Source organism: Erpetoichthys calabaricus, chromosome 3 (genome assembly GCF_900747795.2).
Source record: "Erpetoichthys calabaricus chromosome 3, fErpCal1.3, whole genome shotgun sequence".
NCBI lineage: Eukaryota > Metazoa > Chordata > Cladistia > Polypteriformes > Polypteridae > Erpetoichthys > Erpetoichthys calabaricus.
In genome coordinates, this window is record NC_041396.2 from 81,345,962 (window position 1) to 81,361,538 (window position 15,577).

A 15,577-nucleotide genomic window follows, 5' to 3' on the forward strand; every position below is an offset into this window, starting at 1 on the left:
TTTGTCAGTCATAACAGACACACCTTAAAATTCCATAGTAGGTCTAACTCAGAGCCATATCTAATGCGGACAGTCTACATATACTCTGAGCCAAACTCTAGGCGAACTTCAGAAACAACTTCTCTCTTCCTGTCTTTAAACGAAAGTTCACATTTATTTATGTGTCTGACACTTTTATCTTAATAAGTAAACAACACACGCCTAGTACAACATTTCCTTATTTCTTTCATTGGAATACTGGAAGGATAATGGTCACTCAGTCAGTGAAGGGTGAGACGGCATGTGAAGGTTTATTGACAAATACATTAAACACTAGGCTTTACAGTAATACATTTTAAGGGAGAGGAAGTTAAGAACAACTTTCGTTTAAGAAACCAAAAAAAATACATGTATTATTTCTAATATACATGTATCTGACCGCAGAAGTATATATAGTGCACATCTGAATCTATTTCCTGAATCTGGTCATTCAACTTTTTAGGAATAATGGGTGGAAACATCCATCAGGCACAGGCAAGCAACCAGCTATGAGTGGGGGTCCTACCTATCCCAGGTTAAACTCACAAACACACACCTCACCATCCTTTATTCCATGTCTTTTCTAAATTCACTTGCTCCAGTTTTGTGGTTGTGGGAGACCTAGAGTCTGTTCTAGCAACACTGAAGTACAAAGCAGGAATGAGCTGTGAACGGCACACAGGTTTATCACAGAACATCCTTACCAACACGCCCATAATTTTCTCAGTTGGATTTGTGAGAGTGTAATTCTGTTAATTTCACTGGCATATGTAAAAAATTGAATAGATTCAGAAGATGAGTAAAATAATAGCACTTTACATTGAATTGCTAAAATTAAATATAATCAATGCAACAGCAAAATCTAAGCAAATGTAACTGTTTAGGTATTACAGCAGTTCTACAAGTACAAGCCTATTGGCATTCACGCAGTACCCTCAATGCACTTCACACTGTACATTACTCAGCATGTACCGAATCTGCTGAGCCAGCCCACCTTCAGGTAAGAGCTGATACTCTACTTCCTGTAGTTAAACACTCAGTAAAAAAAAATAAAAAATAATAGACTTGACAGAGAAACAGATAATAGCATGCATCAGAAGAGCATGAAATGCGCTAGGCATATTTATAGAGTGTACACTGCAGTTTGGCAGCACATGCCTTTAATCAGGTCACTTTTCTTCATTTAATGTTATATAACACTAAAGCATAGATGAAGCATAGTAATCATTTCAAAAGGTGGAAACACAGCTATTTCTCTACCTGGTCACGCAGGCTTGCATGTCTGATGTGAAGGTCAGGTGCTGGAGAAGTCAGACTTCCAGTGACTGCAGTGTTGGATGGTTCTTCTTCTTCTCCTCCCTCTCTCTCTCCCTCTCTCTCACTGTTTCACTCCTGTGTTCTCTCTCTCTCTCTCTCTCTCTCTCTCTCTCTCTCTCTCTCTCTCTCTCTCTCTCTCTCTCTCTCTCTCTCTCTCTCTCACTCACTCACTCACTCACTCACTCAGTTTCTATCTCATTTTTCCTCTCTCTCTCTCAAGGGGACAGCACACACACCAGTACAAAATAAAAGCTCCGTGCTGGAGTGGGACAGCATGCTATCTGCTGAGGCCTGAGTACCTCATTAAAGGGCATCAGAAGTAAGGGGTGGAGTCCTCTGCAGAATCCTCTTGCTTGCAGCTTTCAGTTGTGCTCTGCTGCATCTAATTAAACATACTAGAGGGGGAGAGACAGATGTACTGGATGCGATTCCAGAGCAGCTACTAACTTGCAGACCGAATGCGCTCAGGTGAAGCACATTAGTGAGCTTGAGACAGACTGAAAGTGTTAGGCAGATAATAGAGATTAAAAATAGGTGATGTAAATTAATTTCTTTAGGTTCTAAATTATACTTAATAACTTTCCCAGTCTGTATTACCTGAACCTACCAAGAGGTACACTCTCTGGCCATGGAATGGTAAATGGCTTCAGTCATAAGATGTAGCTATGAATTGTGCTTCATTTTGATGTGTCTCAACTTAAGCACATTTCTTTGCTAAAATATTGAAATGCAGAGGTCATCCTGAACATGCTGGTAGTACCTTCTACAATTTCTATTAACTCTATGTAAGTGTATCGGAGCTCAGGGCACACACAGAAAAGCCCAAGGCCATTGCTTAGTAAGTTGATTTGGTGACATTAGAACCCAGGAATCTGTCCTTGACTAAACCAATAGGAGGAACATACATAGGTACATTCTGCCAGTGCAGATTGAGTTTGGAGTTGAAAGGAAGCACATAGCAGCTCACTGGCAAAAGAAGAGTGGCAAGACACTGTAGGGAAGAATCTATAAAAGTGTGGGAGGTGAGAAAACAAGGCAGGCAGTTTATTTCCAGCATTAACAATTTCATGACGATTTTGTTTTAAAAATTTCTATCCCAAGTGAAACAAAAAAAGGCCCCTCTCACGTTTGGAGATGTTAATTCAACTAACACACTTATCTTTGGGATGCAGGAGAAAAATATTAAGTGACCAGTTTCATTAAATTATATTTAGATTGAATCAAACAAAGCAAGCAGGCAGTGGATGAGATCTTATCAAGAACTGCTAGAATGGCCTTATCTTGAAACTCAAGTGGAAAGCAGTCTCTGATGTTTCTCAGCCACACTTGTGACTCCCTCACCCTATGACATGGGACAGAGACACACCGTTCACCTCCCAACGGCCCTGTCTCATTGTTGCAGCTGTTTCAAATAGTTTAAACTCAGATTTGCAGGGCTATAGGCTAAAAATACCCCATCTGTCTGCTGATGCTCGTCTATGCCAGGATGCATGCTTGAGAATTTTGTTGTTCATTTATATTGTGGGCTATCTTTCCTGTTTCCTCCAGAGATCTTATAATGTCTACTGCCATGATCCTTTCATTCAGTTTTCTTTGATAATGTTCTATAATAGGGCTGGAAAGATGACTGGCAACATATTAGTCATATACAGTAAATACCATAGGCGCTGGCAGGATTAGGTTGAGATAGCCTCAAATGCTTAGGGTTAGCGGGCAGACTATTTTTAGATAACAAAAAGCACTGGCATTTTTTAACTGTTTGATCATCAATGATTTTTCAGTTGTGCTCTGAGATTTTCAATACCAGTGTAAGTTTATGAAGTGTCAAGTGTTAGTTGCAACTGTTCACCGCCATCTGATCAAAATGCTACAGGTGGCTCATTTTCACTGAATCAGTAACTAGGAATCACATCAGGGCAGTGACAAAAGACAAGAGACCAAATTAGCAGTTTTCTAAGTAGATAGTTGGGATTTCCCCAAGAACAAAAGGGACACTAATGTCATAATGGACAGAAATGACATGCTATGCTATTGCATAAGTGATAAAATGCAGTAAAGGATCCTAGTATGGCTCCTTCTCCAATCTACCACAGTGTCAGTAAATTTTGCTTGAATTTTACAAAGGTGGCTAGAAAATCACTCCAGCAAAACATGGAAATGGACCTGGGTAGGTTTTATGCTTTCTGAAAAAGAAATAATTTTATTACGTCCAATTTGTTTTTAATGTAGAGCACTGCCCACCAAACAGGCTCAAAAGCCATAAACATTTACAGGCATGATACAAAACTCCATGTGGTACGTACATTGCACAATTGTGTATTGGTCTCTATATTGCTCCACACTGAGGTGTGATATACTGCATACATTTTTGATCACCTATAATATTACGACATTGGGTCCATTCCTGCTTATGTTATTTCAAGATGATATGTTTATCAAGACTGCAGTCAAGTTAACACTTGTCAAAGTGACATTGACTCCTGGTGCTCCCACTCTGCTGTCTATTGGCTAATGAGCCAAATTCTAACATTTAACTCTAGTTTTGCTTTTGTTTGCCACTAGTTAAATTTTTTTTTGCATTTTTCCATCATGCCCTTTTCTTTTGTATGGGCACCAGTCATGATCAGGTCTTATGACTTTTTTTATATTAGATGCCACTTTGTGTAACAGTCATTAGGATCGCATCCTATTAGAGGTGTAGCCTCCAGGGTCATGATGGGATAAAAGGTCAGTATTTGATCTGCGGATAAATCCTTTAAATACTAAAAAGAAACACTTTCTTTGCTAATTGATCTTCGTATCTTGCCTGCTTTTCTGATTTTTGACTTTGCTTCTTGCCTCTTGTCTGGGTTTTGGTCGCTTCATTCATATTTTATTTGTTTTGTTTTGTCTTTTGCACTCATCTCCAGTTTTGTCTCAAAATATTACTTATCTGTTTCCTGTCGAGTCAAGACAGCACCACCATTTTGTGGTGCTTGTTTACTCTTACTGTCAAGCGACTATGCACAGACAGCCAGAGGTGTATGAAGCATGATGTCACCATTTCAGGCGTATGAATGTCAGAGCCATCAGCTTTCTGTTTGTTTGAAATTGTAAATTGATTCAAGAACCACTAGCATGCTTTGATTCGCTGTTCCTAGCATTTGATCACTGACTTTTATGAATCAGTAAACCAAAGTTACTTCATTTGTTTGTCTTTGGTTAATTTTATGTTATTATTAGCATTTTAGAAAGATTTATCTTTAAATCATTTTTAATTTAAGACATTAAAATTTTTGCCATTTTAATTTAACTACAGTGGGTTGGTGCCCTGCTCGGCATTGGTTCTCTGCCTTGCGCCCTGTGTTGGCTGGGATTGGCTCCACTAGACCCCCGTGACCCTGTGTTCAGATTCAGCGGGTTAGAAAATGGATGGATGGATTTTAATTTAAATGCATCACACCATATTTGAGTTTTAGCATTTAGGTAACAAATTGCTTTTGTGCCCATCACAGTTGCTAGAAATTGTCTCCAAGGATGCACTAGGCAAAAGCTTCATTATAATTCTAGGAGCAACACCTCATTTCTTTGTCCAGGATTACAGATTGGACTTTTAAAATATCTTTGTCTAAAACTTGTAGTGTTTGATATTCGAGTTACGATTAATAGCATTGTTTCTGGATTTGATTCTTAGTCTTAATGTTTTGGTTCTAGTTAACACTTGCTTTTGGTAAATTCCTCTGGTCATTCCTATTTCTACTACAGTTAGGTCCATAAGTATGTGGACAGTAATACAATTTTCAGAATTTTGGCTCTGTGAACCACTACAATGGATTTGAAATGAAGCAATGAAGATGTGATTGAAGTGTAGAATTTCAGTTTTAATTTAAGGGGTGTGATATATGGCCGGCAGTTTGTCCCGGCCAATACCCCAGGCCGCCAGATGGAGCCCTCCCTGCAACATGGAGGTGCCCCGAATTCCAGCAGAGCCTCATGGACATTGGAATTTTAATGCACAGCCCTTCTGGATGCCATGGGGGGCGCCAGGGGACGCTGCAGGGAGGCCCAGGGACTTCTATTTGCTTTATAACCCGGAAGTACTTCCCAGTCGAGGGGACAGAGACAATGACGTACTTCCGGGCTGAAGAAAAGGAGTTTTTTCCCGACCCAGAAGTGTTATAAAGTCACATGGACTGAGGGACAGAAACACTTCCGGGTCAAGAAGTATAAAAGGACTATGGGTAACCCCAGCAGATCGAGCCGAGTTGGAAGGAAGGGTGACTGAGCTGCTGGGAGGTGTGGAGGATATTGAGAATTGTATTGATTATTGTTATTAGTATTGATTTATTGAAGTATAGTAGAGGTGGAGGTGCTTGTGCACATTTATTATTATAATTAAGACAACATTTGGACTTTTATCTGGTGTCTGGCGTCTGATCTGAGGGTTCAAGGGGATGACAACGCCCCCTATCTGTCACAGGGGCTTACCAAACATATCATAAAAGCCATTTAGAAATGACAACCATTTTTATACATTGTCCACCCATTTTTCAGGGGATCAAAAATTTTTAGAGAAACTATTATAATCATGAATATTATGTTCATTTTCAATACTTGGTTGAAAATCCTTTGCAGTCAATGACTGTCTGAAGTCTGAAACTCATGGCCTTTTCCAAGTGCTGTGTTTCCACCTTAGTGATACTTTGCCAGGCCTTTACTGCAGCTGTCTTCAGGTGCTACTTGTTTGTTGGATTTTTTTACCTTCAGTTTTGCCTTCAGCAAGTGAAATGCATGTCCATTTAGGTTTATGTCAGTTGATTAACTTGGTCATTGAGGAATATTCCAATTCTTTGCCTTGTAAAGTACTTAGTTTGCTGTCACAATATGTTTTGGTTCATTGAATATCTGTACTGTGAAGCATTGTCCTATCAGTTTTGCAGCATTTGTCTGAATCTGAGCAGACAGTATAGCCTTATCGACTTCAGAATTCATCCTGCAACTTTTGTCAGTAGTCATATCATCAATAAACACCAGTGACCCACTTCCATTGGCAGTCACGCATGCCCATGCCATAAGATCATGATTCACAAATGATATGGTATGCTACAGATCATGAGCCCCTCCTTCTGTTCTCCATATTCTTCTCTAGCCATCATTCTGGTACATATTGATCTTAATTTCATTTTTCCAAAGAAAACTGTTCCAAAACTGGGCTGGTTTTACACCAATGTACCAAATGGTTGATTTGACCACTCCTGAGGCCTCATGTATAAACGGTGCATATGCACAAAAATGTTGCGTACTCCCATTTCCACGCTCAAATCGCAATGTATAAAACCTAAACTTGGTGTAAAGCCACGCACATTTTCACGCTAGCTCAAACCCTGGCGTACGCAAGTTCTCCGCTCGGTTTTGCAAACTGGCGGCACCCAGCGTCAAAGCAGTGCTTTTCTTCCAGTGTGGTTTCCCTTTCTTTTTTTGATCCACATCCCTGACGCGGCTTTATCGTATACACTGAAATTAACCGCATATTGTTTATTAGTTTAAGGAATCTGATTGTAATTAACCTGTAACAATATAATGGTCCATGGAATGGCCAAACTATTCCAAATACCATAGCTGCTTTACCGTTGTTACTCTCACTGCACCTTCTTCTTCTTCTTTCAGCTGCTTCCGTTAGGGGTTGCCACAGTGGATCATCTTTTTCCATATTACTCTCACTGCACCACTTTACCACATTTATCCCACTGTATCTGAGTGTGGAATCACAGCTCTACAGCAGCTGATCGGAAAGAGAATTATCAGTATACAGCATCTAGCACACGCTGCCTCAGCCATGCTGTCTGTTTGAACTGCTTCCATATGGCAAACACTTCAGAGCCTTTCCTGTACTGACCTCGCGGTTCAGAAACAGTTTCATCCCAAGAACTATAAACACACTCAATCAGTCCATCAAGTGCTCCTTGTAGAACTGTTTGTACGTATTAGTAAAATCACCTCACTGTAAACTTGCGATACAGTTATAATATTGCACAACCTGAGCCACTTTATAAAGCAAATATACATATTTACATTTACATATGATGATGATATCATTTTTAAGATGAAATGCAGCAAAATATGTTTATTACATTATACAGATAAAATGTTAACTTCATTTAAATAATCTATATTGTTAATAATTAAACATGTGAGGACACGGTGTTGCAGCGCTTGCAAGGAGCTGGATTCACGGATTGTTCCTGACTCGTGCTGTATTCTTGTTGGGCCTGGCGTGACACTGGAAGGATAGATGGATAGAATAATTAAACATGTACTATGAAGATATTTCAATGTTCATTAAAAGTTTTGAAGAATCAGTGTTCTAAGCTTACAGATGGCTTAACATCTATTACAGAGCTGATTGTGTGGCAATTGGTTACTTGGAGAAAGAAAAGGAAGGACAGGAGTTGGAGGTTAGTACGTTTGAAAGAGACAGTACTGCTGCAATAAATTATTTCATCGAAGGTCACACATGGTGCAGCAAGCATCTTGCGGAAGGCATGAATAATCACTGGACAGGGCGCCAGCTCATCACTATCACTGCACAACTGTGTTCCCATGTTTAATAACATGATTTAACTCCTATCATTCAGAGAGCTATAATATCACAAATGTAATGGATTCTGTGTCCTGTCGGAGGAAGAGGAAGCCCGTTTAAGAAGCACATAGTGATTCACACACATACAGAACATGGAAAATATATACAAAACAAAGGATTTAACGTGCTACTTTAGTTACGATGGTATTTGAGAAACTAGTAAATTAAACAATTTAAAGATGAAGTTTATGATGTTCTACTTTAATGACAAAATAAACTACTTGATTAAAGTGGAAATTTTGAGATTAAAATTGACATTTTGAGCTTTTTTCTCACTGTGTCCCTATTTTTTTTTCTTTTCTCTGTACCCTAATAAGCTTTCATACCACACTCAGGCAGTGGGCTATGACTCGCCTTTTCACGGCAACTTTGATATCTGACAACTTCTTTTTTATTTCGGGCACTGTACGACTATGTGAACTTGAGCTTTCGAGTTTCTCCAACACTCTATGTTACTTGATCAACTTCCTTTTGTTATTTATACCACTGTGTAAACCAACAAATAGTACGTTTTTCCTTGCCTCCTGGTATTCGCTGAAATTCTTCACGCATGCATGTGAGTTACTTTTCACGCTGACCAGGATTTATGGAGCAGAAGAACATGGAAGTTTTTGAACGCACAGATTTATGCATCTGGATTTTTTTGTGTGTACGCACATTTTCGCTTTTGTCCTTATGCCACGTTTTAGTGTGAATTCTACACACGGCGTTAGGCATGAGGCCCTTGGTCTTTCTGCTATCTCTCAGATAAATTTGTTTTGTTTTTTTCTGCCTAATGATGGCCTGTTTTAACCTGTACAGACAGGCTCTTTGGACCTCATATTGAGAGTTCATTGTGACAGCATCCAAATGCAAATTCCACACATGGAATAAATTCTAGACCTAATACCTGCTTAATAATTATTGAAATAATGAGGGACCTGCTCCCACCTGGCTATGGAACAGCTTTTCAGTCAATTGTCCAAATACTTTTGAGTCCCTGGAAATGGGGGGAACATGTATAAAAATGGCTGTCATCCCTAAATGTCTCATTCTATATTTCTGTTTAACCTTTTGAATTAATGCTGAAAGCTTCAACTTCAATCATGTTATTATTTCTTCATTTCAAATCCATTGTGGTGGCATATAGAACCAAAATTATGAGAGCTGTGTCACTGTCCAAATACTTATGGACCTAACTATATGCTTACATTTAGACCACAGGGTTTTGTTTTTTCAAAAATTAAACTGAGGAACTTAGTAAACTTTTTTTTCAGCCTTTTGAAAATATACATGGACCATTTCATATAACAACTTAATGGTTAGTCAGTAAACAATGTGCCAGTATTTGAAATAAAAGGGCTGGATAGAAATTATGAGCAAGTGAGAAAAGCCAGGGCTATGGTCTAGCTCCTTACACTGGCGCAATACTAATAATGATTTGGTTTTGACTTAGATATCTTGATAGATTTTCTGGCATCACAATTTGACCCATTTCTGAATGTTTTTACTCCAAATCTTTTACTCATTAAACCTGCTGATTATAAATATCGACAAAATCATAGTTAATAATGCAATATGATAAGTCTCATTAGTTAGTTAGATCTAACAGGGCCATGATACTGTATAGTGAACAATTAAAAATTATTGCTATTACAGCTGCAACAGTATGGATATAGCAACAGCGACATATATATATATATATAGGCCTGAGAGTCGGATGGAAATGTCGAAGCAGCCCACCAAGACTGCATGCAGCTCCATTGCACTGGATGACAACATTCCTGGGCTTTTGTACCCAGATCCACAATCACAGGGAATAACGGGAGTTATAGTTCCATGGGGTAGCCCTGCTGGGTGCTGCCAGGGGTTGCTGCAGGGATGGCTGTCCCTGCTTTGTGGGGCTTACACCTAACCTAGTAGTGCTCCTGCGACTTGCATAAAAGGAGCCACTTCACATTCATTCAGGAAGCTGGAGTCAGAAGGTAGTGGACAAGGCTTGCCTGTGGGAGTGTGGAGGGAGATATTTGGATTTTTGCTTGGTACTAGGGGGAGTCCAGCTAAAGACAGAAAATGAGATTTATCAGAAAATGGAACAAACCTTAACAAAACTGAAAATGTCATAGTGTGTCACAGTACCAAATCTGCCGAATAAGGAGGATGTGGCAATACCTAAAACTTCAGTTTCTCCAGACAATCCTTGGTGTTCTTAGCAGTGTTTAGCCGGGCATTGTCTTGCAGCAGAAGGACTCCTTGAGACAGCAGTCCCTGCCGCTTGGATCGAATAACAGGCTTCACATCTGTCTCCAGCAAGTAACAGTAACTTGTACTAGTGACTGTAGTATCCTTCAGCATGTAGTGTTTGACAATAACTTGGGTGCACGCGTAATTGTGAGGACAAGACAAAACCTTTTATTTTGATGGAAACCAGGCACTTCCAGGCAGGTGGCACAAGTACATTGAGAAGGGAGGAGACTACATTGAGAAATGTCATTATCAGTTTTGTTAAGGTTCGTTCCATTTTAAAATATATCCCATTTTCTAACTTTAGCTTGACTCCCCCTCGTAATTGTGCTTGTGATAACTGGTGTTTGGAGAAAGAACCTACCAAAGGTATAATAAAACTATGATTTATTTAAATCCTTGACTACCCTTGACTGTGTCTGTGCACTTGTGTCTGGAGTCTGAGGCTCTGGGGTGCTCGTTACTTGTCACAATATATATAAAGTATGTATATACTGTACACAACAGAATTCATCATTCCCTAACAGCACACTAGCCACCAATTTAGTACAACCCCACTTAGCCTTTAATCAGATCTTGGCCAAGGTGTTAAATTCATGCAGTTTACAGCATGTCAATAAGTGTTCTTGCCAAATTTGATAATCTTAATCTTCATCAGCATACGTAAACGGAAGGTGAGCAGGGGGTGAAAGGTGGGAAAACATCTTAATGCTTTTACATTTTAGTCTACAAAAGTAGAATGTATCCACAGTGGAGAGGTTGTGACAAATAAATGTAGAAGTGATACAAACCACTATGTTGAGCTGCTTCCCGTCTTTAGCATTGGAGATTTCCATAACAGAACTGTGCTGATAAGGGGTTTATAGATTTACAGGATCATTATATTATCACATGTACAGAGTGCAGTGAAATTCTTATTTGCATGTACCAATCAAAGTATAAACTGTCGCCACTCTCCAGGAACATGATTAGTAAATACAATGAATATAACTACCTTACCTTCAAAATTATGTCTTTCCTACCTTAAAAAACCACCTTACCTCATACCTTCTGTCTTCCTTACCTGCAAAAATGCAAATGTGGCCTAATGGGCTCCATAAATCATACAGTAAAAGGTGAGATTCCCACTCAGCTTGCTTTATATTCTGCCAGCAAGCTGAATATGTGATGTTACATAAAAATTCTGAATTTACAAATTATATTATACACACATTCTGAATTAACACAAATATACACATAAACCACAAGCCAGACCAGCCCTTCACCCTTGTCTCACTCCGGGCAGCCTGGCCTCACACTCAAGTTTCCTGCACTCACAGTTCCAAAAATGAGGCTAAAGCTGTTAGCAAGCAAAATACGAAAAATAACCAGAAATGGAAAAGAGGAAAACTGTAAAACAAAACAAAGTTATTTCATATTGAAGAATTTATATGAAGAATTCTATAAGGATTACCAAAAATAACACAATCAGAGCTAGGCAGAACAATCATGAATCAAAAACTATAACAAGATAGGCAGGGATCAAATCCAGAAAAGAAAAATATAAACAGAATGCGGGAGCTGAAAAAATCAGTGCCAAAGCTGCAGTTACAAATATTGGTTTTCTTTTTATACAGCTGGGGCAATCCTCCAGCTAATCAAGAGGTGCCCCGCCCCCTTAGGCACTGTGTAAATGTAACAAGGCAGAAGACAAATAAAACTAATTCTTGTATTTTTAAATAATAAAATAACTGAAAAATAATGAAACAATACGATAATAATAAACTGACAACAAAATAATAAGAAAAAGAATAAATAAACAAGAAACAAACCATCAAAATAGCAATCAGTTCACAAATGGTAGTAAGCAACAAATCATGATATTCATCAAGTTTTATCAAATCAGTGTTAGTGGAACAGTATAGTGTTACAATTATATTGTCATTAGTCATGTCTAAACAATAAGAGTAGGTAGGGTACTTCAACATCCCTCAGCAGATGACACTATTACACAAAACCTAAATTTATATATATATATATATATATATAAAATCCAACGTCTGTCTGTCTGTATGTCTGTCCGTTTTACACGAAAGAATTACTTATCAGATTTAGATAGGGTTTTTCTCTATAATTTGCTTGAACATTCCTGTTGATTTTGCAACTTCTCTCATCACGTTAAGTATCATAGTTCGGTTGAGGCAATGATTTATTCATGCAAATCCAAGAAAGAGGCTGCAGGGCCGAGGGGAGGGGGAAGCGAGACTTCAGAAGTGGGGAGCCAGATGGCCACGCGTTGGAGCGTACCTTGCCTCCGCTTAGCTAGCGATACCTGTTTATTCAGCAGACATTATCATCTAGAGATTAAGGACTAACGTTTGACATTTTTGAGAGAGAGATCAGAGCTATGTGTATTTTACAGGGTAGCTACAGATTGGCACAGATATCATGGCGACATGCTTTTGTCCTCACGTGGGGGATGCTCTCCCATCAGAGTTGAAGGCGATCAGATACAGTGGCAACATTATACTGGAGTGCACCTACCTTCCGCTAGGCCAGAATTACATTTTTTTTTTATTGATTTTTAAACTTTGTCCTGTTTCACTACTATGTGGGTAGAGCTGCAGGGGATGGCTAGTAAGTAATTGAATGCATTGTTAAAATGTTTATGGCAAGCTCAACTTACAGTAGCTGTCAATCATATTTTTTTCATATTTTCAGGATAGAGGCTCAATGCCCCCTCCTCGAACCGCCACCTTATCGTGGTGGAGGGGTTTGCGTGTCCCAGTGATCCTAGGAGCTGTTGTCCGGGGCTTTATGCCCCTAGTAGGGCCACCCAAGACAAACTGGTCCTAGGTGAGGGATGAGACAAAGTGCGGTTCAACACAACCTCCTATGATGAACAAAAAATTTGGATGGCGTTCTCCCTAGCCCGGACGCGAATCACCGGGGCCCCCCTCTGGAGCCAGGCATGGAGGTGGGGCTCGATGGCGAGCGCCTGATGGCTGGGCCTGCACCCATGGGGCTTGGCCGGGCACAGCCCGAAGAGGCAACGTGGGTCCCCCTTCCCATGGGCTCACCACCTATGGGAGGGGCCAAGAAGGTCGGGTGCAGTGTGAATTGGGTGGTGGCCGAAGGCGGGGACTTTGGCGGTCCGATCCTCGGCTACAGAAGCTGGCTCTTGGGACGTGGAATGTCACCTCTTTGAAGGGGAAGGAGCCTGAGCTAGTGCGTGAGGTTGAGAGGTTCCGGCTAGATATAGTCGGGCTCACCTCGACGCACAGCTTGGACTCTGGAACCAATCTCCTTGAGAGGGGCTGGACTCTGTACCACTCTGGAGTTGCCCCCGGTGAGAGGCGCCGAGCGGGTGTGGGCATACTTATCGTCCCCCGACTTGGAGCCTGCACATTGGGGCTTACCCCGGTGGACGAGAGGGTAGCCTCCCTCCGCCTTCGGGTGGGGGGACGGGTCCTAACTGTTGTTTGTGCATATGCGCCGAACAGCAGTTTGGAGTACCCACCCTTTTTGGAGTCCCTGGAGGGGGTGCTAGAGGGCATACCTTCTGGGGACTCCCTCGTACTGCTGGGAGACTTCAATGCTCACGTGGGCAATGACAGTGAGACCTGGAAGGGCGTGATTGGGAGGAATGGCCCCCCCGATCTGAACCCGAGCGGTGTTTTGTTATTGGACTTCTGTGCTCGTCACGGATTGTCCATAACAAACACCATGTTCAAGCATAGGGGTGCTCATATGTGCACTTGGCACCAGGACACCCTAGGCCTGATCGACTTTGTGGTCGTGTCGTCGGACTTGCGGCCACATGTCTTGGACACTCGGGTGAAGAGAGGGGCGGAGCTGTCAACTGATCACCACCTGGTGGTGAGTTGGCTTCGATGGTGGGGGGAGGATGCCGGTCAGGCCTGGTAGGCCCAAACGTGTTGTGAGGGTCTGCTGGGAATGTCTGGCAGAGCCCCCTGTCAGAAGTAGCTTCAACTCCCACCTCCAGCAGAACTTCGACCATGTCCCGAGGGAGGTGAGGGACATTGAGTCCGAATGGGCCATGTTCCGTGCCTCTATTGTTGAGGCGGCTGACCGAAGCTGTGGCCGTAAGATGGTCGGTGCCTGTTGTGGCGGCAATCCTCGAACCCGTTGGTGGACACCGGCGGTGAGGGATGCTGTCAAGCTGAAGAAGGAGTCCTACCGGTCCCTTTTGTCCTGTGGGACTCTGGAGGCAGCTAATAGGTACCGGCAGGCCAAGCGGAATGTGGCTTCGGTGGTTGCTGAGGCAAAAACTCGGGCATGGGAGGAGTTTGGGGAGGCCATGGAGAACATCTTTCGGACTGCTTCGAGGAGATTCTGGTCCACCGTCCGGCATCTCAGGAAGGGGAAGCAGTACAGTGTCAGCACTGTATATGGTGGGGATGGTGCACTGCTGACCTCGACTCGGGACGTTGTGGGTCGGTGGGGGGAGTACTTCGAAGACCTCCTCAATTCCCAATGAGGAAGCAGAGCCTGGGGACTCGGAGGTGGGCTCCCCCATCTCTGGGGTGAGGTCACCGAGGTGGTCAGAAAACTCTTCGGTGGCAGGGCAGGGTGGATGAGATATGCCCGGAGTTCCTCAAGGCTCTGGATGTTGTAGGACTGTCTTAGTTGACATGTCTCTGCAACATCGCATGGACATCAGGGACAGTACCTCTGGATTGGCAGACCGGGGTGGTGGTCCCCCTCTTTAAGAAGGGGGACAGGAGGGTGTGTTCCAACTACAGAGGGATCACACTCCTCAGCCTCCCTGGAAAAGTCTATTAGGGGGTCCTGGAGAGGAGGGTCCATCGGATAGTCGAGCCTCGGATTCAGGAGGAACAGTGTGGTTTTCGTCCTGGTCGCGGAACAGTGGACCAGCTTTACACCCTTAGCAGAGTCCTGGAGGGTGTATGGCAGTTTGCCCAACCAGTCTACATGTGTTTTGTGGACTTGGAAAAGGCGTTCGACCGTGTCCTGTGGGGGGTGCTCCGGGAGTATGGGGTACGGGACCCCCTGATAAGGGCTGTTCGGTCCCTGTACAACCGGTGTCAGAGCTTGGTCCGCATTGCCGGCAGTAAGTCGAACCCGTTTCCAGTGAGAGTTGGACTCCACCAGGGCTGCCCTTTGTCACCGATTCTGTTCATAACATTTATGGACAGAATTTCTAGGCGCAGCCAGGGTGTTGAGGTGGTCCGGTTTGGTGGACTCAGGATTGGGTCACTGCTTTTTGCAGATAATGTTGTCCTGTTTGCTTCATCAGGCCGTGATCTTCAGCTCTCTCTGGATCGGTTCGCAGCTGAGTGTGAAGCGGCTGGGATGAGAATCAGCACCTCCAAATCCGAGACCATGGTCCTCAGCCGGAAAAGGGTGGAGAGCCCTCTCAGGGTTGGTAGCGAGATC

The 15,577-nt window shown here is 42.2% G+C and overlaps 1 protein-coding gene across 6 annotated transcripts in view; it reads right to left on the minus strand.

The window, feature by feature from the left end:
* Nucleotides 1-1,486, minus strand: part of LOC114648141 (protein phosphatase 1 regulatory subunit 12B) — a 143,675-nt gene extending 142,189 nt beyond the window's left edge. For 2 of the 6 annotated variants that reach the window (XR_007934586.1, XR_007934585.1), the window contains exon 1: nt 1,279-1,486. Coding sequence is in view for 4 of the 6 variants with exons in the window: in XM_051925472.1 (XP_051781432.1) it covers nt 1,279-1,298 (20 nt within the window). In the remaining 2 variants the exon portion in view is untranslated. The remainder of the gene's footprint in view (nt 1-1,278) is intronic. The other 4 variants (XM_051925472.1, XM_051925474.1, XM_028796990.2 and 1 more) reach the window with 3 other exon arrangements.
* Between the last annotated feature and the right edge of the window lie 14,091 nt (nt 1,487-15,577).